The 24,276-nt window shown below is 38.8% G+C and overlaps 1 protein-coding gene across 9 annotated transcripts in view; it reads left to right on the forward strand.

Moving 5' to 3' along the window:
- Positions 1-24,276, forward strand: part of CCNY (cyclin Y) — a 335,063-nt gene that overhangs the window by 265,408 nt on the left and 45,379 nt on the right. For all 9 annotated transcript variants that reach the window (XM_077896652.1, XM_077896657.1, XM_077896651.1 and 6 more), the window contains 2 exons: positions 13,870-13,970; positions 20,059-20,094. In XM_077896652.1, the coding sequence (XP_077752778.1) occupies positions 13,870-13,970; positions 20,059-20,094 (137 nt within the window). The remainder of the gene's footprint in view (positions 1-13,869; positions 13,971-20,058; positions 20,095-24,276) is intronic.

Genomic DNA, 24,276 nt, shown 5'->3' on the forward strand with positions numbered 1-24,276 from the left:
GCTACTATTTAAGAAAAATGAAAGCAGTGGCTCTAGGTAAGCCATTTTAGAATGTAAGTGTGGTCAACTCTACCCCTGGATAATGTCTGTGGGGGAAATAGCTTGTACTAGATGGAAGAGAATTAGACTTTTCTGGCTCCCAGCTAGTAACACCTTGGCAAGTGACAGGAGTAGACTTTGGGAACATTAACAGGGAAAGGATCAGTTGAGAATGAAACACCACCCAGGCTGGAAGAGAGATGGGCCTTTATTTAATTGGCCCAGACGAGCCAAGACATTCATAAAGGATTAAGTAAAAAGAGGCTGCCTCTAAAAGAATTATCATAGATTTTAAAGCTTGAAACCATTTGAGGATAAACCTCAAACCTCTTTGGTTATTTTGATAGTTAAGTCAGGGTGAATTATGAAGATTCATATTCAACTAATCATCTTTCTATGTTTTAAAGTAATTAGTATTAATAGTTATAGGAAAATGTAATACATTATGAATGACATTTAGGTTTTTAAAAGAGGGCTGGGTAAAGAGCTTTGTTTAAAGTTTCTACTTCATTCAACATTTGCTAAAGTTTCGGCTTTGCTTTTTGTTTAAGGTTAGTTATTTCAATGAATCTTTTAATTAGAATGTGTAGATCTCTCTTTATAAATTGTGAGTGGCACATTGCAGGCGTCCAGTCTAGAATCACCCTTGAAACTTAGGGAAAATTCATGCCTTTTACTTTGTGCTAATATTTCTATGACATCCTCTTGTCACTTGGTAACAGCATACCTAAAGTGATTTGATCATTCTAAGAAGTTTAAAAAAAAAAGGTATTAAAAAAGAATGAATCAGAAGTTGAATGGCTGGCCTACCTTACACTCATGGAAAACAATGATAGTATTTGTCTTAATAATGAGACAGGTGATAGTTCTAGAAACTTTGTGAGAGAATAAAGTAACTATAGGATGTTACTTATCAGTTAAGCAGTAGTCACACTGTTAGCTGGACTTAGAGCCAAAAGGATTTTGCTCAAGCCCTAGACCTGCCACCTGATAATTTGGGGACTTTGAAGAAGTCTGAAAGTCTCAGTTCTCCTGTCTCATAGAATGGGACATAATTATTGGCCTACCTGACTCAAATGATATAATGGAAAAGAAGGTGATTTGCAAACTAATTATAACACCATATGCATATGTTGATGTTATTATTTTTATTGCCTATTGGAATACAGATAAATTCTGTTTAATTTTCCAAGTTCAGCACCAAAACTAATGAAAGTCTTTCTGGTATTTTGAGTATGAATATAGTGTTTTCATAATTGCTAGGATCAGAATGGAATAATTCTTTCCAATTTTGTTTGGGAATACTGCTGTGTAGAGAGTTCATAGTCGTCTTAACTAGTTAAATTCTTTTTCTTTTTAATAATAAATTTATTTTTTATTGGTGTTCAATTTGCCAACATACAGAATAACACCCAGTGCTCATCCTGTCAAGTGCCCCCCCTCAGTGCCCGTCACCCATTCACCCCCACCCCCCGCCCTCCTCCCCTTCCACCCCACCCCTAGTTTGTTTCCCAGAGTTAGGAGTCTTTATGTTCTGTCTCCCTTTCTGATATTTCCCACACATTTCTTCTCTCTTCCCTTCTATTCCCTTTCACTATTATTTATATTCCCCAAATGAATGAGAACATATAATGTTTGTCCTTCTCCAATTGACTCATTTCACTCAGCATAATACCCTCCAGTTCCATCCACGTTGAAGCGAATGGTGGGTATTTGTCATTTCTAATGGCTGAGTAATATTCCATTGTATACATAGACCACATCTTCTTTATCCATTGATCTTTCGATGGACACCGAGGCTCCTTCCACAGTTTGGCTATTGTGGCCATTGCTGCTATAAACATCGGGGTGCAGGTGTCCCTGCATTTCATTGCATCTGAATCTTTGGGGTAAATTCCCAGCAGTGCAATTGCTGGGTGTAGGGCAGGTCTATTTTTAACTCTTTGAGGAACCTCCACACAGTTTTCCAGAGTGGCTGCACCAGTTCACATTCCCACCAATAGTGTAAGAGGGTTCCCTTTTCTCTGCATCCTCTCCAACATTTGTTGTTTCCTGCCTTGTTAATTTTCCCCATTCTCACTGGTGTGAGGTGGTATCTCATTGTGGTTTTGATTTGTATTTCCCTGATGGCAAGTGATGCAGAGCATTTTCTCATGTGCGTGTTGGCCATGTCTATGTCTTCCACTGTGAGATTTCTCTTCATGTCTTTTGCCCATTTCATGATTGGATTGTTTGTTTCTTTGGTGTTGAGTTTAATAAGTTCTTTATAGATCTTGGAAACTAGCCCTTTATCTGATACGTCATTTGCAAATATCTTCTCCCATTCTGTAGGTTGTCTTTGAGTTTTGTTGACTGTATCCTTTGCTGTGCAAAAGCTTCTTATCTTGATGAAGTCCCAATAGTTCATTTTTGCTTTTGTTTCTTTTGCCTTCGTGGGATGTATGTTGCAAGAAGTTACTGAGTTCCAAAAGGCTGTTGCCTGTGTTCTCCTCTAGGATTTTGATGGAATCTTGTCTCACATTTAGATCTTTCATCCATTTTGAGTTTATCTTTGTGTATGGTGCAAGAGAGTGGTCTAGTTTCATTCTTCTGCATGTGGATGTCCAATTTTCCCAGCACCATTTATTGAAGAGGCTGTCTTTCTTCCAGTGGATAGTCTTTCCTCCTTTATTGAATATTAGTTGACCATAAAGTTGAGGGTCCAAACTGGTTAAATTCTGAATTGATTTCTGCCTTCCAGCTTTGAATGAGATAGGGGTATATTCCTTCTAAAACAATGTTTATTTTGTTATATTCCTATATCTCTTAAGCCATAAGAAGTCAGAGAATGAAGTGAGTTTGATCCAGGAACTGAAATTTAAAAAATTCTAAACTTTGCTTTGCCTCTCTGGGAAATTTGCTCTTAATAGAATACAAATTTAAGAAATGCTATGTTAGCATCAATACAATATGCTTGGACAGTGTGAAAGAAGCCTCCCTAAGATTTTAATCTCAGTAAGATTTTTAAAAGTCCAGGAAGACCAAAGGATCCACCTCATATTTTGGAATAACTTCACATTTATAGGAAGGTTGTAGTGATACAAAATTATAGGATCTTCACAGCTCACTAAGGGAATCTTAGATACTTTGATTCTCACATCCTCATAATACTTGACACAGGATATTGAAATAGGGGACATGCTTTGTTTCCTCTCAGTTTTGTTTTGTTTTGTTTTGTTTTAGAGTATCTAGAAATGATAATGGTGTATACGTTGATAATGTTGATACAGATGAGAGTCTGTAAGACATCAGGTCTTTGAGGGCCTTGGTTATGTCTCTAGAACACTTTCGCTTGTCCTGTTTCTCTCCTGTTTCCACCACACTCATCCTTCCCCTTCATTCTGTCACTCATCAGGTGGCACAAATAAAGTGACGCTTGTGAAATGTAATAATAGTCTGTACAAATACAAGATAGCTGACAGGTGGAATTGCTTCCCTGATGCCTCCGTAAGTCATTTTGAAAACTACAGTTTCTTTGATGAGCCATACAAGTGAAGGGGTCACTGAACCAGTGTTAGGATTTGTCCTAGAGAATTCATGGCATGTTGTCAGGGGGCATTGCTGTGTTTGAAACCATGATCTTTTGTATGCGCTGTTAGGATCTTATCTGTAGACGGCACAAATTCTTGACCACGGTTTCCTGGTTTTCATTGCTTAGACACTGCTGGATGGGTGAAAAGAGCTGTTCTTAGATGCCCTCAACCTGTGACTTCCCAGGTCCTTTGTTGTCATTTTCTAGGGGTAGAGGATTCACTACTGTTGCTTATGTGAGCTGGACAGGTACCCTTTTTACTGTGTCATCTTATTTTTCACTTCTCACTCTCTTGACCTCAGTTTCAACTTTAGCATCTTGCTTAGGGATTTCTGGAGTAGAGAAAGCAAAGGAAAAACAGGAGGTCTGAGAAGGAGCAAGAACTTTGCAAGAAAAGCTCTTTAGAAAGCAAACTCTCTACCCCTTGCCCTTTGAGCAGAGGTTCCCACCCTGTTCTTTTACTTTATAGAAATATTTTTACACATATGTATATTATATAAAGTTTTATGTGTTACATGTGTTAGGTAGTTATAGAGAAGCATGTGTAACTTTTACATGTATATATGTATATATTTAACTTTTTTGAAAGATTTCAAACTTCTAGAAGTTGTAATAATAATAGTACAAAAAATTCCCATATACCTTTTATCCAGATTCTACTCATCCTCTGATCATTATCCTATATATTTTCTCTGAATTGTGTGGGAATTACCTGCATCACTCCCTTTAAAGTACAGTATTAAATATTTTACTGTGTATTTCCTAAGAACAAGGGTATTCTCTGTGTAACTACAATATTGTTATCAAAATCAGGGATTAAACATTGGTACAGTTCTTTTTAATTGTCTATAATGCAGCTGTGTTAAAGTGGCCTCATCATGTCCTGTGTAGCCTGTTTTCCTCTGGTACTGCTCTCAATCCAGGATCACACATGACACTTAGTTGGTGTGCCCCTCAGTGCCCTTTAATCTGGAGAGATCCTCAGCCTTTCCGTGTATTTCATGACACTAACATTGTTGAAGAATACAGGGCTAGGTGTTTTTTGTTTGGTTTTTAAAAGATTTATTCATTGGGATGGGGGCAGAGGGAGAAAATCTTCTAGCAGACTCCCCACTCGGCATGGAGCCTAATGCAGGGCTTGATCTCACAGCCATGGGATCATGACCTAAGCTGAAACCAAGAGTCAGATGCTTAACTGACTGAGCCACCCAGGCACCCCATTTTTTTTTTAACAGAATGTTTCCTGTTTTGGATTTGTCTGAAGGAACTGGGAGAACATTTACAGCCTGAATGGAATGCTCCTTGCGCTGCTTTGTGTTTCAAATCTGGAGACAGGATATTCTTCTGACTTCATTGGCAATGTTGATTTTGATCACCCTGCAAGGTGCCGTCCAAATTCTCTACCCCGTATTTTAAAAGCTTTTCCCCTGCCAACTAATAAGCAGTCTATGGACTATGCAAACAAATATCTTGCATCTTACCTCCAACCCCAGATTTAGCATCTATTGATCATTCTTGCTTAAACCAATATTTATATTTTGAATACAGAATGCTAACTTCCCAGCCCTTTGGCAGTCATCATTCTGCCCTCAGGGGAAACCCTTTCTTCCCATCCACCCATCCTACCATCCATCCATCTTTAGTATGGACTTCTGGATTTCTGTTTTATCAGTGATTTATAGCTGTTCCTGTGCTTAATTGTTTTGATACTCACATTTCCCTAGATTTGTCTAATGGCAGTCTTTTCAAACTGGCTCTGTGTTCTTGTGGTATGCCTCTCTGTCTCTGTCTCTCTCTCTCTCTTTCTTTTTTAGCACTCTCTTGCTTTTTAGCATAGTAGGATATTACAGGCTCACCTTGTACCTCCCTAGGTCAGCCCTGGGATCAGCCATTTCTCTGATTTTTTTTCTTTTTCAGTGACAAGCAGTAGTAGAAACCCAGACCTAGAGTTCAGGTGTACTCATCGCTGCTGGGGTGTCAGTTCAGTGCTCCTAGCTGGCCCATTCAGCAAACATAACTAGTAAATTAATAACTAGAAATTGTTAATTTGTACTGATACAGTAAAAATTCCAGTTCTAGTCTATCCCATCAGGTTTTTTCTTAGTTTTGGTTTTTAACTATTTTTATTTTAAAAAATAGCTTTGTTGAGATAGTTTACATACCATAAAATTCACCTTTTTAAAGTATACAACTTAATGGTTTTTAGTATAGTCATGGAGTTGTGCAGCTATTACCACAGTCAATTTTAGAACGTACTCATTACCCCAAAAAGAAATCTTGTGTTCATTAACAGTCACTCTGTGTTCTGTGTTCTTCATCACCACCACCACCACCACCACCCCCACTCCTGGCAGCTACTACTCTGCTTGCTGCCTCTATAGATTTGTCTCTTTTGGACATTTCATCTAATCCTACAATATAGCCTTTTATGATGGACTTCTTTCACTTAGCATGTTTTCAGGGTGCATCCATACTGTAGTGTATTCCTTTTTATGGCAAATACTATTATTATTATGGAAAATACTATTTCATCATCTAGCTTGGCCATATTTTATTTATCTATTCGTCAGTTGATAGACATTTGGGTTGTTCCACCTTTTGACTGTTAGGAATAATGCTGCTATGAACATTCTTGTACAAGTTTTTGTGTAGTGATATATTTTCATTTCTCTTGGGCATATACCTAGGAGTAGAATTACTGGAATATACAGTCATTCTGTATTTAGCATTTTGAGGAATTGCCAAAACGTTTTCCAAAGTAGCTGGTCTTTGGCTATTAATATTGCATCTTCAGTCCAATGAATTCAGTTTTAAACTCTCATCAACAATAAGCTACTTGTGTCTTCAAATCACAACTCTTATTTTTTCTTTTCTTCCTTTTTATTTTTTAAACTTTTACCAAAAGAAGAAATGATCTTCTGGAACCAGAAACGTTTTACCTATATAACTATGACTGCATTCATTGAGAATTTTGAAGGGATATTGCTTAAGAACAAGATGGTGTAGCAAGAATATTTTATTAGGAGTCAGGTGGCCAGAATTCTTATTGTTCTGAAAAATCTCCACTTTGTGATGCCTGGTTCCTGGTGACTTGATCAAGTGCTTTGATTCTGTCACCCTTAAAGAGAAGTGCAGTTGGCTTACTTTCTGGAACTACCCACAGGATCATTATGAATGGCAGTGGAGATGATGTATTTGGACCTTTGAACATTTGTATTGTGCATATTTGAGCTTCTGTGACAGTTTCCTAATTAGAAGAGGGAGCTCAAAGAAAGTAGGAAAGAAACTTGAGTTTCTTACATTCTGAGGCAGGTTTAACCTATTTTTGAGTCTTTCTGTAGATTAAAAAATTTAAGGCCTACATTGAATAAGCGTCCACCCTACTTTACCCTCAGGATTCTGGAATTTGCTCATTTCCCGCCCCACTCTATCCCAAAAAATATAGCCTGGACTGTATATGCCATCGCATTTAAGAAATGTAGTAATGGAGGGACACCTGGGTGGCTCAGTGGTTGAGCGTCTGCCTTGAGCTTAGGTTGTGATCCTGGAGTCCTGGAATCAGGTCCTGCATCAGGCTCCCTGCATGGAGCCTGCTTCTCCCTCTGCCTGTGTCTCTGCCTCTCTGTGTGTCTCTCATGAATAAATAAAGAAAATCTCTTTAAAAAATTAAGTAATGGAAACATGTTATTTGGAAAGTGAACTGTTTCTTCTGTAGCTGCAGAAAGAGCTGAGGCATAAACCCTGTGCTAGTTGCTGTACCAGAAGCCTCCTCAGGGGGTGGAAGGCCCAGGGCAGCACCGCACACCCTCAGTGCTACCAGGAAAACCTCTCCACCTCACATAATGCCAGGCCTAAAAGATTATATTTCTGGATTTTGCCTCACAACCAGAAATTTAATGAGAAAAAGTACTTCTCGATGTAGAGTTGGTGCACTGAGCCGTAATAAAATCAACATTAGACCTGGGATTGAAGTGTATTAATGAATGTAATTATTTTGTAGTGACAGCATGCATGATTCACAGAGCAAGATTTGACCTCAGTCTTGGCATTTGCCCAGTTTATGTTCTTGAAATCCAGTGTTGGTTTATTTTCTACTTTCATGAATTGATGATTTTGTCCTCCTTTGTTCTTAATTCCATGGATATTTGCTTTTTCTTTTAGTTCTTTAGTCTTTCAGAACTTATAGTCTTTCCCTGCTATAACAAATTGATCCTGCAAAAAGCTGTTCAGTCTCCCTTTTTCTTCCCATGGAATATTAGTTTGTTAATATCGTGAAATCAAAGATGAGGTATCTTTCGTTTGTTTTGTTCTTTTGTCATTTTGTCTGAGGCCTGTGGTGGTATTGGAGGATGCTGGTGGAGCTCTTCTCTCTCATAGCTCTGCTCTGAGCTTGAGTGCTTCTGCTTTCATAGATAAGTGCCCTCAGTTTGTAATGGACTTGGGACCTGCACAGAATCTCTGTATTGGCTATGTGACTTGGGCAAAGATACTTTCTTAATCTATTGAGGGAACTACCACACTTGCCTTCATGGTTTCGTGAGACTGCATACCATGAGTGTTCAGGTGGTGGCAGGTGCTGGCAGTAGGCAACCCAGCCTCTTTTTCCTCCTCTCCTGTGCTCTTTCCACATGTATTTTATACAAATCAGACTTTTAGCTAATGCTTAATAAAGAAATACTTGTACAAATTTCATTTCTCTGTGCTCTGGGAAACTATCCCTCTCCATGCAGATCAGCATGGTTTGCTCTCCTTGGGATCCAAAAAAAAAAAAGGGGGTGGGTGGGTGGGGAACTTTCGTTTTTGGAGATTTTATCATTTTTTTTTCAAACTTTTACAACTTTTTTCCTCTACTAATATTACCTCATATTTTCTAATGTTTAATTTTTATTTGATACTAACAAACCCTAAGAAATAGTAGGTCAGTTTTGTCCAACCATTGAAAATGGGAAGTTAAAGCACAGAGATTAGGTGTTAAAGTGACTTAATAATATTCGTTGAACATGTCCATGTGCTCAGCACTCCAAGTGTTATCTTGGGCTAGCCCTCACAGCATCACAATAAGGGGTGGGTCAACTCTCCATATTTTACAGATGAAGACACTGAAGTTTGGGGAGGTAAAGCATTATGGGAACCTTATAATTTATTGCCCAAACCAGGACACTATAAGTGTGAAAAGGGATGCTGTTATTGGTTATTCAAGGACAAGCCAGGGCTTGTTATCATCCTACGTAACTAACTTGCCCGAGGTTACACAGCTGATCAGTGGCAGAACTATATGCTGAACTCTATTACTTCAAACTTCAGCCATAATCTTGTTTCACCTGAACTGGAATGTCTCATTCACATGAACTGGTTCCTAGCAGGACCACAAGAGAACCAGGACTTTGGGTCCTGTGCTCATGTCATTGTTATTTCTCTGTCCAATGGCAAGGGCCAGGAGCTTCTGTTTGCCAGGTTGTTAATACATGGCACTCTCCTTGCTGTTGGTAGGAAGGCATGAACTTTGGAGTCAGACAAATGTGTTCACAAATGTGAACTCTGGTGTCTTAGATTTGACCTCAGAAATAGTACTTAATTTCTCTGACCTCCTTGACTTATCTGCAAAATGAGAATTCTGGAGGGTTTTGTGAGCTGTAAGTGAACACATATAAAATATCCAGAATGCTGTTGGCTTTTTTTTGGTGACCGTTAAATAAAATTTGTTACTGGCATCATGTCAGCATTTAATTATGTCAAAGTGTAGTGTATGTGGAAGGAAGAAGGGAGTGGTGACCTGGGGAGATAAAGAGCTGATGAGTGTCCCGGCCCTGCAGTGGAGAACCTCTGAATCATTTAAGCGGGGTGGGGGTGGGGGGGTAATTTGATTGGCTTTGTAAGAAGATCACAGCATCAGAGGAAGACTGGTTTGGAGAGGAATGAGCCTAGGCTTTTATAGTAATACAGTGAGAAGTGATGGAGGCCATTCATTTACCAGTTAGTGGCTGGAGGGATGTAGAGGAAAATACTTTTGAAATGTGTTTAGCAGGTAGGTTCAATAGTACTTGATGCAAGGAGAGCAAAGGAAAGACACAATATTCAAGAATATTTTGTGGATTTTTTTGTTTTAAGCCATTAAAATTGAATGGAAGAAGAGATTAGTGTGCCGTTTGAGGTGCCTATGAGGAACATTTAGGTGGAGAGCTTGGAAGAGAGATGGGGCCAAAGAGGAGAGATTTGGGATTCAAAGGAGAGCAGAAGGATGTTGAGCTAATGGGTCCCCAGGAGGACTGCATACAGGGAGAAGAAAAGACTGTCACCTTCCAGGGAGTACTGAGAAGTTCAGTCCACAAACAGGGACTGAGTAGTCAGAGAGATAGAGGGAGACTAGGAGAGAGCTAGGAATGGAAAGGACTCATCACAGTAGCTTGGAGTTCTCTGTGAATGGGTGTATTGAATGTGAAGGGTGAGCCGACTTCTAGAAAATGTGAAGAAGCGGAGTCATTTACTAGCCCTGGCCTGGAGAATGTTAGATCTTCCCCTGGAGTGAGGGAAGCAGTACTCCAGGTACGTTCCTTTGACAAGGAGGAAGCAGCAGTAAGGCGAGTGGTTGCTACCTGACGGTCTATGGGTTCTCTGCGATGCATGCTGCCCAGGGAAGGTCAGAGTGATCTGAGAAGGCAGGGGGTTCAAGTAGTTGGGAGAAGGATTTCTGGTCATTTGGAGGGTCCAGTGACAAGTCTTATCCCTGTACCCTCATTTCTCTTTGTCCTGCACTTGGATTGCGTGTGTGTGTGTGGTTGTGTGTATGTGTGGTTGTGTGTGTGTATCTACATGTCTTTGTATCTGACAGACATCTAATTGAAATTACAGGAAGGGATAATCTTGGTATTTGGGACACATGATAATTCCTCCATGAAAGCGTCTTAAATGTACAGTCCAACAGTTGTGTGTTAATGGATCTGGGTGTAAATAATAGGTTATTTTATACTGTAGGCATCACGTGAATAGGTGGACTTGATGACGTTCACTCAGTTCTAAAGTTTTATTCCACATATTTATTACTTAATTTGTAAAATATACACATTTCAAAGATAGAAACTTTTATTTTCTTAAAATATTTTGAATAATAGTTTAGAGCATTTATTTCCTTAAAATCCATCATTGGACTTCTCATTAATTGGACTGTTCTCTGCTCCCTGTCCAAGCCATTCATGGTTGACATTTACCAAGACTACTGTCTGTCTAAGGCAGTGTACCTGTCCTTTTCCAGTCAGATACTATCCTAGGTGTATTTTGTTCTGTATACTTCTCATATGTAAAACAGACATTAGCATAAAAAGTATTCCTATCACTTTTTTTACCTGTTTAGTATACTTTTTATTTTACAAGTACTGTTAGAATGCTTCCCTTGTGCTGGCACTGCTAGCACCCTTAATGAATCTTAACTCATCTGCTCCTCATGTGACCCTGTCATCTCTGTGGCAGACAGGGAGGTGACGTGCAGATAGGGAGGCTGAGTAACTTGCCCAGCTCTTAGTCATGGCTGAATCCGCTTCACACCTGCAACACCATCTTCCTCACTACTGTTACCAGTGCATCAGATGGCCATGTCATGTTCTTCTTCTTCTTTTTTTTTTTTTTTTTTTGCCATGTTTTTTATGCAGAAACACTGAAACCTAACTGGGAGGTTTTAGCTTTGCCAGACACACACATGTACAAGCCTCTGGACTTTCTAGAACCATGGGACAACTAAATCAATGTACTATTATGTTATGTAGTCTTAAAACTGGCGTACCATGTGCTTATTCAAAATATTGAACAAATGAGAACATGCTTTTCTGTGAATGTGCGTGCATGTGTCTCTGATGCTTCAGAGGCAGGGCCAGAGTTTCAAGCTGTCTGTGTTGCAGGACACACATTGGTGCCTGTTGAGAGGTGTTGGGGCCTGGGCTGGCTCTCCCTTCCCTCTGCTACATGGAACCATTCAAAACAGAAACCAAAGCAGGAGAGCAACCCTGGAATCAAGAGCTTTTCTGCTACAGGATTCTGATTATTTGAGCCTTTTTAGTGATGTAGATTTCAGATCCAGAGAAGTTTACATTCTCTGAATCTTGTAGTTCTGACATTAAACAAGTGACTTAACACCCAAATACTGTGTTTTAGAGTGATGCACTCTGTGACTAAAAATCTGTATAACTTAATACCAAGGATTTGTATTTTGTTTAGAACCTGTTGTATAATATGAAAGCTTAGTTGGTGTTCCCTTGGCAAATTGAGGGCTTTGGCACACCAGCCCCGAGTGCTGGGAGGCTGCCACCCTTCTAATAACCCTCTGACCCTTAGGGATTGTGTGTGCCCAGGGTACACGTATGTAGCTGTGGGCTCACGGAGGGAGTTCCTTAGACTGTGAAGGGATGTAGATTATGTTCACTTGTGTGTGTTCCTCATCTCCTTTCCTGGACTCCCATGCCCATGTTTTCTTAGGTTTAGTTCCCATCACATTTCAATCCTGAGAAATTTGTATCAGAGGGAATAATTGAAACCACACAAAATAGAAGTGAATTAGAATTGTCATCTAGCTGCATTGTTGGGATTATACCATGTCTCTAAAAATTCATTAACACATCAGTTAATTACTGAATTTTTGTGTTAAATATAGTGTCTATTGAGATTTTGTTTGTAGTAGATTTTGCACCCATGGAGAAACTTTCATTAAGACCTTCGAAAGCTTGCCACCTGAATTAATAGCTATCTTATGTTTTGAGTTTTAGTGTTTTGTGTGACATATATGATTGCTAGAAGAGCTGAAGAAAAGAAAAAAATATTTGTAGTGCCTTTGGAATGTCTTAATGAGAATGTTGTGATTGATTTGATAGATGTGAAAATGCCATCTAAAATTGACATTCAAATTATAACTTGAACTTTGCAAGTTTTCTTTGTGCCCTTTCCTTACACAGGCACAGAACAGTGCGAGCTTAAGAAGGAAAGCCCAAGAACTGAATTTCCTGACTTTGGTTATTTCCTTCTGACCCACATGCTATTTATAAACCAGTGCTAGGGAGGATTAGAATGTTTCAGTAGTGCGGTGCCCTCTACCCATGATCTAAGGAACTGGGTACTTAAAATAGTGACTTACTTTTTTATTTAGTTTTGAGGGGAGATTCTGTTTATTAACATCCTTTTTGTATTTCTCAGGCTACTGCCTGTTTTCATAACTTAATTTAGAGGAAACCTTTTGAAACAAGTATATTTTAAAGTGTGGAATGGGGGCATTTGGTCTCTGACTATTTAAGGCTTTCTTTACATTAGTAAAGTGTAAACACTAAGGATTTTGTTGCAAGTGCGCAGTTGAGGCAGGCAATTTTATTAGCCCTAAAGAGATCATTTGGATTGGTCGCTGAAAATGCCACTTAGATGGTCAACATAGCACCAGGTAAATGGAAGCTTGTTTGGGTGATTTTATTTTATTTTTTTTCCCCTAACTTGCTTTTGAATAAAAATTATCTGGAGCAATGTCTACTAATCATATCGCCCACATATTGCCAAAAATCTACTTAGTGTCATCAGTGCATAATATAAATTCTGTATTCTTTACCAGTACCTTTCAAAAGTAGTTCTCAGTTCTCAGGTGCCTCAGAGAGCTCAACATTTATACATTTGTGAAAGAACCAGTCATAAGATGGAGCAGGCACTACCTGAAGGTCATCCAGGGATTGTATTTTCAAAATTATCAGATAGTCTTCCTCTTTAAAATGTATTTTGCCCCTAGCAAAGCAATACTTTTGTCTTTATAACTTCGCCTCCTGAAATTCAAGCTGATTAACCAGGAGATCTAAATTTACATTGGCTGCATTTTCCATGGCCTCCAAATCAGCTGTACCTCAGGGATAGGGAGAATGGGTACAGTTGTCTCTTACCTTCATTTTGATGCATAAAACCAAGATGCTGCCCTAATAAGGGGCTTTCACTGGTGTAACAAGGAGTGTACTTCTTGTTTCACACAGGCCCCAGGCTGGGTGATTTGTGTGGACTCTGCAAGGAGAGTGCTGTTCTCCCAGGGAAGGAGGTTTGGGACTAGCAGTGCTGGTGACTTGTACATGTAGGAGGGATTTCATTGTATGAAGAAAGTGTGTTTGTACTGTTCTTGCAGGTAGTATTAAAATTTCTTGTGTAAGACATTTTTCCTCTGTGGTCTGATCCCAAGTTTAAGGGGATGGTGTTTCTTGGAAGAATTTTGAGTCCCATTTAATTGTTATTGTCTTATTGCCCTTGTTTTCTAGCATCCTCCAGGACAAATAGCGAGGAAATACAGCTCCTGCTCCACTATTTTCCTAGATGATAGCACAGTCAGTCAACCAAACCTCAAGTATACAATTAAATGGTGGGTATACACATTTTTGCCTAACTGAATGCTTTTTCTGTTCCTTAACCTGACAGCTAACTGGTTGGTTGTGGGGTCTGGGTGGTAAGATTGGGCTGGAGGAGGCCATTGACAATTGAGGAAATCTCTTTAAAATGTGATTTTGGTTTAAATGTGAAGTGTTCAAATATTTGTGCACATTACCATTTACATAAAACGCCAAATCTAAAAATTATTTTAAACGTAGATGAAAACATTATTTGATTTCTATGCATATTTTCTACCTTCCCACTTTTTATTAAAGCCATTCTAGAATTACTCTACTATTATTTTACCTTTGAAATAAGGCAGGGCTTCTGTGGTCCCATTTAAGACGCAGGGCTACAGTAGGAAGCAGGCCTGACAGTGAAAATGTGTTTGCCCAGAATCAGGAGATCTGAGCTCTGATCTTGGCTCTCTCAACAACAGGGAAGGTTTGGGGTAAGACCCTTCTCTTTGGAACTTTGTTTTAAAGTGGGGTTTACAGGGGGAAGAGGGGTCTTTGGATAAAATCCTTTCCTTTTTAGGCTTTAGTTTCCTTAATTTAAAATGGAAGGTAGGAGAGAAGAAACACTTTTTTTTTTTGAAATGTTCCCATTAGCATTGTGATAATAATGGCCTTTGACAGAGATCACAGAAAACGTGATGTGCTATATGTGTTCAAGAAATTACACATTTAACAGCAGTCTAAGTTCGTGTATGATGTCCGTGTTTAAATTTCTAAATAGGAAATATTCTTTCATTTCAGTGGGCCATGTTTTCAGGCTTAGAAGCCCTCTTCTGAGTATGACCATATGTGACAATAAATCACAGTCTTGGTCAGGCAGCAGGGACTGGATCAGTCTTCTGTGGACAGCATCCACTCCTGGACAGCATCCACTCCCAGGGCGAGATGGAAGATGGCCCACTTGAGGGAAGCTGCCTTCTCTCCTGAACAGTTGCACGTTTTCTAAGATCTAAATAGAAATGTGGCTTCTTCCCTTATTATTGTGGCATTTAAGGGCTTGATAAATGACAAGGGGACATAGACCCAGACAGTCCATGTTTAGAGCTCAGAAGAGGTTTGCATGTTATTGCTCCACATAACCTTGACTGAGCCACTTCCTGCCTTTGGGCCATAGTTTACTGCCACAAAATAGGAAGTACAGTACCTCTTGGAAGTATTTCCTAGAGTAAATCATTAGTAATTGTGGAGAGGAGTGGAAAGCCCTGAAGATATATATACCATGCAGCTGTTGACATCTGCACAAGTTCCAGAGACCCCAGAATGAAAGCTGCTAACTTCTCTTTAATCCTGGGATCCTCTTCAGCAGGAAGGGAGGCCAAGTGGAGCAGAGGGCACCTTCGCTTTCAGGGCCAGCCAGAGCTCTTGGGATTTACAAATGGATCCGACTCAGTCGCTCAACACTTCACCCTTGGATAACTTAAAATTGCCACTGGTTGTGACATAGACATTTAGGAGCCTGATGGGAAAACTGGTTAACACTTTGATATTTCAGTGTCACCTAAGTTTATAAATGTGCTGCTGTGCAAATCATTGGTTCCAAGCCCTGGCTACACCCTGAGTCCTCTGGTTGCTGGAAGGCATGCTGATGTTTGATGTCCTGCCCTACAGATCTGGTGTCTGGATTTTTGACACCCTCCCTAGGAGAGTCTAGTAGGCAGCCAAGGGTGACAACTCCTGGTGTAAGTTGACACTTGCTCTCCCCTTCCCCATCAGAGTTCATGTGAAACTTTTAAATTATAGGTTAATACATGGAGGAAAAAGCTGAAAAGCTGGCCCAGTTAACGAGTAGACTATTGAAACAAAACATTCAGTGTAGATACTATGACTTACCTGATCTGAAAGACACTTTCTTTGTGCTACCTGAAATTCCTTCAGTCAGTGGTTCATTTATTTTAAGAAGTGCCTTCTTTTTAAAAATGTGTATTTTGAGCCTGGTAGCAGGGTAGACCCTAACTAAAGTAGTACCATCAGAATCCTTCCCTGTAAATGCCTGTATCTCACACTTGGCTGGGTTATAATCAAGGAGCCAAGGAGTAAGGAACATTTCAAGATGTTAGCAGGCTGAGTGAGCTTTAGCCAGGGTCTATGATGGTGTAAGGGGAAGGGGATACTCGGAAGAAGCTAAATCCGGGTGCCCTTCTGTTCTTAAGTTGTGCTAAAACTTATCCTCTGCCTATCAGAAGGAAACTCCTGGTCTCCTTTTTTGCTTTTTCTGCTTTCCCTAAATCCAAGCCCTTTTCTTGGTCCTCTCCCCCAAGACATTAAAAATACCAAAACCATGAATATTCTTGAGCTTCACTGTGGACATGGTGAGTATCTGTGGGCTGAACTTGCTTCCTGAAAACAAGTATAAATCCCTGTTTCTTCAAGAAAATCCTCTGAATTCTAAACGTCGATTTCTAACCAAATTTTTAAAAGAAAACCCTTCTGTAAATTGTGGGTTGCCAAAATGAACAAACATATTTACAAATTCTAGTTGAGGAATGCATGGAGGGTTGAGTGCTATTCTAACAGTAAATGAAAAGTTTTAAGTATAACAAGTTTGGGCATTCTGTGCTCATTCTTTTCATGGGCAAAATTTCTTTTTTGAGAATTTGATTTTCCCATCTTTCCCCTAAATGCCAACAGCTGTGGTATGAATTTAGCATTTGCAAACCAACCCCCCATGCCTCTGCAGCTTATCTCCATTCCCCCTATCCAAGATTCTGTGACAGGCATAGGAATGAGATTAGAGAACAGGGTGGAGGGCCGGGGGTAGCCCCATTCACACTGTTGACTAAATTGCCATGGTCCTTGGGCCCTGAGTGTTGGAGAGCAGCTGCTTTACCCACCTGCCTCCAAACCTCTGGTTCAGCTTCTCTGTGTTGCCAGAACACACCACCTCTTGGTCTTCAAAGGTTTGAGGATTTGTTGCATGCTTTGCTAGGTTGGCTCTAGCTAAGAGGTCACATAGAGGGCCAGCAGTCACAAGTCTGTTTTGTTTTCTTCGTCAAGAAAACATTTCTTTATTCCCAGCTATGTGGCAAAAGCAGTTGAGCAAACCCTTTATTCCAAATATACTTCTGGTTTGACTCCAGCCCATCTTTGGTACGATCTCACCATTTTCTGAGGACGTAGCAGAATTGACTAGGCCTCTGAAGCCCAAAGTGTGGGACTGGTTTCCACTGACTGCTCTTTGCCCTGAGCAGTCACTTCTTTCAAGATAACCAACTAAACTGGCCGTGGAGCTACGCTATATGTGAATTCTGAGCTTTGTTTTCTTACTTCTTGGGATATAGCCTTGAGTGGAAATTGTCCTACATTGTGGCTCTATTTTTCCTGAAGGTTAAGGCCATGATAATGTCCAACCTTGCTTTTGGCTCAGGAGATTCAGAAGATGGTGACTTTGGGGCCCTCAAGATTTTCACTCAATTTGCAGAAGCAAAGCACCTCTTGGGATGGAATTATAATTGTTATAATTATTATATAATAACCATAATAATGACTTTTGTTTTAGAACTTTCACTTTTATATATTTCGTTTGGTTATAAAAACGGTTCTCTAATATAGGTTGAATAGTCCTAATTTTATAGATGAGGAAATGTAGGTTCAGAGGTGATTGAATTCTAATAAATGAAGGAGGTGGGTTTTTTTGTTTTGCTTTAGTTATTAGATCTTATATATTTATTTGAGAGAGAGAGCGTGACAGAGAGAGTGAGCACAAATGTGGTGAGAGGAAGAGGGAGAAGCAGACTCCCTGCTGAGCAGGGAGCCCAGTGTGGGACTTGATCCCAGAACCCTGGGATCCTGACCTGAGCTGAAGGCAGATGCGTAACCAACTGAGCTACTCAGGTGCTCCTAGGAGCCAGGTTTTAGACCCAGGTTGTTCTGACTCCCAGCCCAGAGATATTTTTCGTGTGTCATGCTCCCTCACAAAGAAGGCAAGAACCATCTTCTTTCTCAGTCCAAGTGACTAAGCTAGTTACTACACCAAACACAGTCATGAAACATCAATTTAAATCTGACATTAGAATAGAAAACAGTCATCACAGCATGCCTGTTAAATGAATTAAACAAACCTCTATACCAGTCAGAGATCCTGGTATCCAGTGTCTGAACCTGAATTTTTCTCATTTAAGAAATAGAGTTGATAGCCTGCTTTCTTTCTTCACAGGACTGTTAATGTATGCTTGAAGATAGTATTATTATTTTTTAATTCTGAAGACCTTTTACTCCAGTTATAATTCCTTCACCTTAGACGCTCTTGAAGATGTTAGGAGGAGGAGAACATATTGCCATTGCTCGTGAAGATGTTTAACACTTAGCTGAAATCATATAATGAATAGGTCTAGAGACAAGAGATTTCTTGTATTGTCATAGGAAGTCATAGGCGAGCCTCTGAGCTCTTTGGAATCCAGCGCTAAGTAAGCTGAAATGTTTAGGACTGAGCCCTCTACCTGGATGTTGATGCCAGGATGGCAGTTTCTGTGCTCTGAGTACCCAGAACACAATCTGATACAGCGAAATAAGTAATAGTCTTAGAAGCTTAAAAAATACATTTTGTTCTCTTCAATAAATTTTAAAGTGAAACAAAAATAGTGGATTGATTTAGACAGTTTACAGAAGAGGAAATTTAAAAAGTATTATTGGCCAGTTAACATGAATAACCCTGCCAACTTGATAGGTGATCATAGGAACTCACCTGAGTTGAAACAAGTACTTAATTTACGTCTCCGATTGGAGGACATTTTTTCGGAATATTTAAGGTAAATGTCAGCAAAGGGTGAGGTTGCAACAGACTGATGGGGAAGAACACTGGCACACTTCTACAAAATAGTTGCCAGTGTATCTGGGGAGCCTTACAATTATTAATGACTTTAATTAATACAGAAAATATTCTGTAATTGTTTTCTTATAGAAATAATATAGTCCCAGGTTGCACAAATCTTTATCCATGAGGATATCAATATGGTGTTAATTATAATTGCAAAATATTAGAAACAAGTGTTCAGTAGCAGGGGATTAGGTAATTATTTCAGCAACTCTAGAGTGGAATATAATCAGCCATTTGAAATCATGGTTTTAAAGCATATTTTAGTGGTAAGATAAAAGTAATACACAAACCTGTTTACACATAAAATTTATCAATAGGAATAGATATTTATATATCTCAAAAATAGTAGTCATCTTTGGGCAAAGGGTTTACTTTTAAATTTTTATTTGTTTGTTTATTTAGATTTTGTTTGTTTATTCATGAGAGACACACACAGAGAGAGGCAGAGACACAGGCAGAGGGAGAAGTAGGCCCCATGCAGGGAGCCCGACGCAGGGCTCGATCCTGGGTTTCCAGGATCACGCCCTGAGCCGTAGGTGGCGCTAAACTGCTGAGCCACCTGGGCTGCCCAGCGTTTACTTTTTTTTTTTTTTTTTGCGTTTACTTTTTTTAATATACTTACTGTATTTTCCAAAAGTTCTACAATATGAATATAATGCATTTTTTTAAAGTCAGAAAAACATTATTTGAGAAAAAGTATTCAGGTGAGGGGAGTGTCTTCATTAAATTCAGATCTTTTAAAATGTAAAATAAAATTTTAACTACGAGTTACAGTTCAACAAGTGTATGAATAAGGTAAGTGGATTGCCGAGAGGTTATTGATTTAAGAGAAAAAAATAGCAAACCACTGTAGGTGATGCTCACATTTTTCTGGTAGTTATAAATAAGCCACAGTTTTTTCTAGACTAGGAGGTACTAAGTTGGAAATTTCCAATGATGTTTGATTTGCACTACCTGTTTCACGTAGTGCCTGTATTTTACAAGTGAAGAAAGCTTAAAATTTTGAGTAGAAAGAGAATTTGTTTCTAAATACTTCTTGAAATTTTGGTATTTCTGGAAAAGATTTAATGATTGCTGGGATTGAGTACAAGATTGACTTGCTATGAAGAATACTTGATCAGTATTCTGAATTAAATGGGTTCAGGTGGATTATTTGACTTTTACTTAAGTTTAAATATTTATGGTCAGATGATATAACATGTTGAATATGCATGCTTACAAAACGTTGAACTCTGCATTTTATTTTACAGTGTAGCTCTCGCAATATATTACCACATCAAAAACAGGTATGTGGATGATTAATTTTGTGCTAAAAATGTTACGCGTTATTTCCTGTTATGTTTTTCCTATTTTTTTCCTATTATGTTCTAGTTGCTTCAGTCTTTATACTCTTTACTCATGTTATCATGGAATTTCTAGAGTTCGTGTAATTTACGAGAACTTGCCAGGTAAGTCCTGAACTGCTTCTCAAGCAGAGGAAACCAAATGGGTATTTGTATTTGAAGTCCGCAAAACAGAACAAATCTTTTTTTTTTTTAATTCTTTTGTATATTTTTTAATTGGAGTTCAATTTGTCAACCTATAGCATAACACCCAGTGCTCATCCTGTCAAGTGCCCCCCTCAGTGCCCATCACCCAGTCACCCCAACCCCCTACCCACCTCTCTTTCCACCACCCCTTAGAACAAATCTTCTTGATAATGCTCAGCTTCCTTTTCACTTTTGATTTTCTTTTTTTTTAAGATTTTATTTATTTATTCATGAGCAACCCAGAGAGAAGTAGAGTCTTACGCAGAGGGAGAAGCAGGCTCCATACAGGAAGCCCGATGTGGGACTCAATCCTGGGATCACACCCTATGCCAAAGGCAGACTCTCAACCACTGAGCCACTCAGGCACCTCGATGATTTTCTGTATAATTTGCTTAAACAGTCTTTCTTTTATAAAATATTATTTTAAAATTTTACTGTGTGCAACGTCAACATGAGAAAAAATGTTTATAGTTTTAAGTTAGTAGAAGAAATTTTGGCGTAAATTTAGACATAAACTCCTGTAGAAATAGACTTCTGATATAAGTGTGTTTAGAGACAAACTTAGTTAATTTAAGAAGTCAATTGAAACGGAATCATGGAAAAATCACTTTAAAAATTTGCCTCAAACATTTTATTTCAACATAAATGTTTAAAAGTACATTCATTGCCAATTTTTTATGCATCGAACTTTTGCTTTGAACATTAGGCACTGATTAGAGTACTAAAGTGACTTTATTTTATAAGCCACCCCTGTAATTCATCCTTTCCACATATATATAGTTTTTTTTATTAATCAATAGAAAACAAAAGACATTTACAAAATAATCTGAGTGTAGAATCTTTCGGGTTTTGACCATACATAATCTATAGCAAATTTATTGTTGGTGATAACCTTTTATTGGCTCTTTGCAAAGCATTCCTTCTTCATTTTCATAAGAACAAAGCCACTCATTGTAGTCAAATTTCATTGATTAATGTGACATTTTCATATGTTATATAACAATAAATATGAACCAGTTCTGGGAATAAGCACAGCCACCTCTTGGTTAGCATGGATCTCAATGGGTGGGGGCTACATCACCTTTAGTCTGTTTACCAAAGGGGCAGTTGGAGAGTTGTGGTAGGTCAGCAAAGGGGAACTTCTGATGAACAGTGTTATGAGAAAACACAAACACCTGGAAGCAAACACCTGGAAAGGTATTCTCTGTAATGACCTTTTTCTGCATTGTAATTGTGATTCATAGTTCATTGTGGGGTTTGAGAATTTAGATTTAAGAATTTAGAAAATGTAGCATTGTGGAACTTTGAACCTTGACCAGAATAGTGTATCAGTGAAAGTGCAAATTTTTGTCTTGCTGCCCATTTCTCAGATAACAGTTCAAACTTTTAAAAATTTAAGTCTTAAATAACAACGTAATACCATTAGTGAAACTCAGATGTTCTTTCAGACCAATTTTGCATTAGCATCTCTAAGTGATTTCTCAGTTCTTAGACTGCAGTGGATCTCAAAGTTATTTTGTAGCCATAACTGGTAATAATAAGAGCCAGCTTTATTAAGCACTGACTACCCTGATCAGCTATTTATATGCATTATCTCATTTATTTTTAAAAACAGTACCATGAGGTGATACGTTATCTTTATTTTAGAGGTAAAGAAACTGAGGCACAGGGATATTAAATAATTTGCCTAAGATAGCACAGCTAATGAACTGGGGAATTGAGGATTGAACCCAAACAATATACTGAGACTTTTAATCATATAATCTAGTGGGTTAATGGTGATAAATTGACCAAAAGTTAGTGAGAAGAAGTGGAGAACATCCAACTAAAAAAGCAAGTGTTTAGAAACAAGCATGATAAATCCACAGATTATAACCTGAAGATCTTTGGGAAGAGGTGGCATGACCCTGTAGATTTTCTTCTCAATCAGTCATACTGGCCTCACTTCTGGAGCTGGTGATAGATACAGTAGCTTGATAGAGAGGCTGCTACTCAGCTGGGATACATAGCTAGCCGGCTTGCTTGCTTGCTCGCTTGCTTGCTTGCTTTCAAGGGCTTGCACAGGGGTGGGGGTGTTGGGGAGAGAGAGAGAGAGAATTTGAAGCAGGCTCCATACCCAGTGCAGAGCCTGACATGGGGCTTGATCTCACAATCCTGAGATCATGACCTGAACCAAACTTGAGAGTTGGACGCTTGACTAACTGAGCCACCTTGGTGCCTCTGGGATACATAGCTTTCTTTCCTTTTATTATATTTTAAATATTTGTGTATTTATTTGAGGGAGAGAGAAAACTAGTGGGAGGGGCAGGAGAAGGAGAGAGAATCTCAAGCAAACTCCATGCTGAGTGTGGAGCCCAAAGTGGGGCTCGATCCCAGGACCCTGACATCATGACCTGAGCTGAAACCAAGAGTAGGATGCTTAACTAACTGTGCCACCCAGGTGCCCTGGGATACATAGCTTTCAATGAAAGTGAAAGGAAAATTCATTTCTCAGAGGAGTCAGTTTTCTTCCAGAGTCATTTTAGCTTAAATTCTTAATCCTCATTTTATATTTTTCATCCTGTTTTTATTTTTAAACTTACTTCTGGTGAGTATTTCTCTAGAATGCTGAATGGCTTTTAAGGGTCTGTTATTCATCAGGAATATTGATCAGGGCTGAACTGCCCAAGAAAATGGGGTGCAGGGCCAGGTTTTGTCTTTTACACAGCACCTCGAATATCTTGCAGAGGTTGTTAGTGAGATGAGAACCAACTGGTTCTTCATAACCAGGTCATTATAAAAGGAAGTGTAACTGAGTGCACCCAGAAGGAGCTTTGTTTTCAGACCCTGTTATCAGGTCCTGCCTAGTCCTTTCTTTTACTACAGCTCATCTAAAGCTTTATTGGCTGTATTCCCATAGGCTAGTGAAAATGAACACAGGTATGAATGCCCAAAGCTTTAAAAATAATTCCTGTTGTATAAATAGAGTAATAAAAACTTAGCTGTTCAATTAAGCTCTTTTTTTTTTTTTTTTTGAAAAAGATTTATTTATTTTTTTATTCATGATAGACATATATATAGAGAGAGGCAGAGATACAGGCAGAGGGAGAAACAGGCTCCATGCCAGGAGCCCGAAGCGGGAACTCGATCCTGGGACTCCAGGATCGTGCCCTGGGCCAAAGGCAGGCGCTAAACCGCTGAGCCACCCAAGGATCCCCTTAAGCTCTTTTTTCTATATTATTTTTATGCAGGCAGTAAATTTATAGAGCAGAAATTGTGGTGTTTACTATGAAAGGTATATGTTAGGGACAGGTCTATACCCTTCTGATATTCACAAGCCTAATAGACTTTGGAAGCACAGACTATGGAATTTATATGCTGTTACCAAAGCACCAGTTTCCAAATTTGGTTTTTAAAGAACCATTTTTAGGCAGAAGTCAAATGACCTAAAACAGATGAAAGCAGAGCTTTGCTGGTGAAGTGTGCAGTTCGTCTCTGTAGAGCCCAACCAAACTCAAGGTACTGTCACCACGTTAAATGACATTTTCTGGCCTAGTAGCAACCAACCATTCTTTTATAGGTTTATGGGTTACTGAGTTAAGCTTTTCTACACATCATCTCTTGTTTTTCAATATAAAATTGTGAAACTCTTAATTAACAAAGTGTTTAAGTTGTATGTTCTGAAAACTCCAAATTACTTTCTAGAACATCCTGAATGTTCATTTTTATCAAACTTCTTTCCATTCAACTACTGTATAGGGATGGTTTAAGCATATCCATCCACCTTTGCTGAGAAGCAAAATGTTTAAAGAAGTTTGTCACTTGCTTAGATTTGGTTCATTTGAATACTCAGAAAATGAAAATCTCAATATTTTTGCTTAGGTTAATTCAACTAAATGTGGTTTATAACCTTTGTTTCATAGACTGTTCAGACAAAAATGGTTAAATATTATACATAAG

Source organism: Canis aureus, chromosome 5 (genome assembly GCF_053574225.1).
Source record: "Canis aureus isolate CA01 chromosome 5, VMU_Caureus_v.1.0, whole genome shotgun sequence".
NCBI classification, from domain to species: domain Eukaryota; kingdom Metazoa; phylum Chordata; class Mammalia; order Carnivora; family Canidae; genus Canis; species Canis aureus.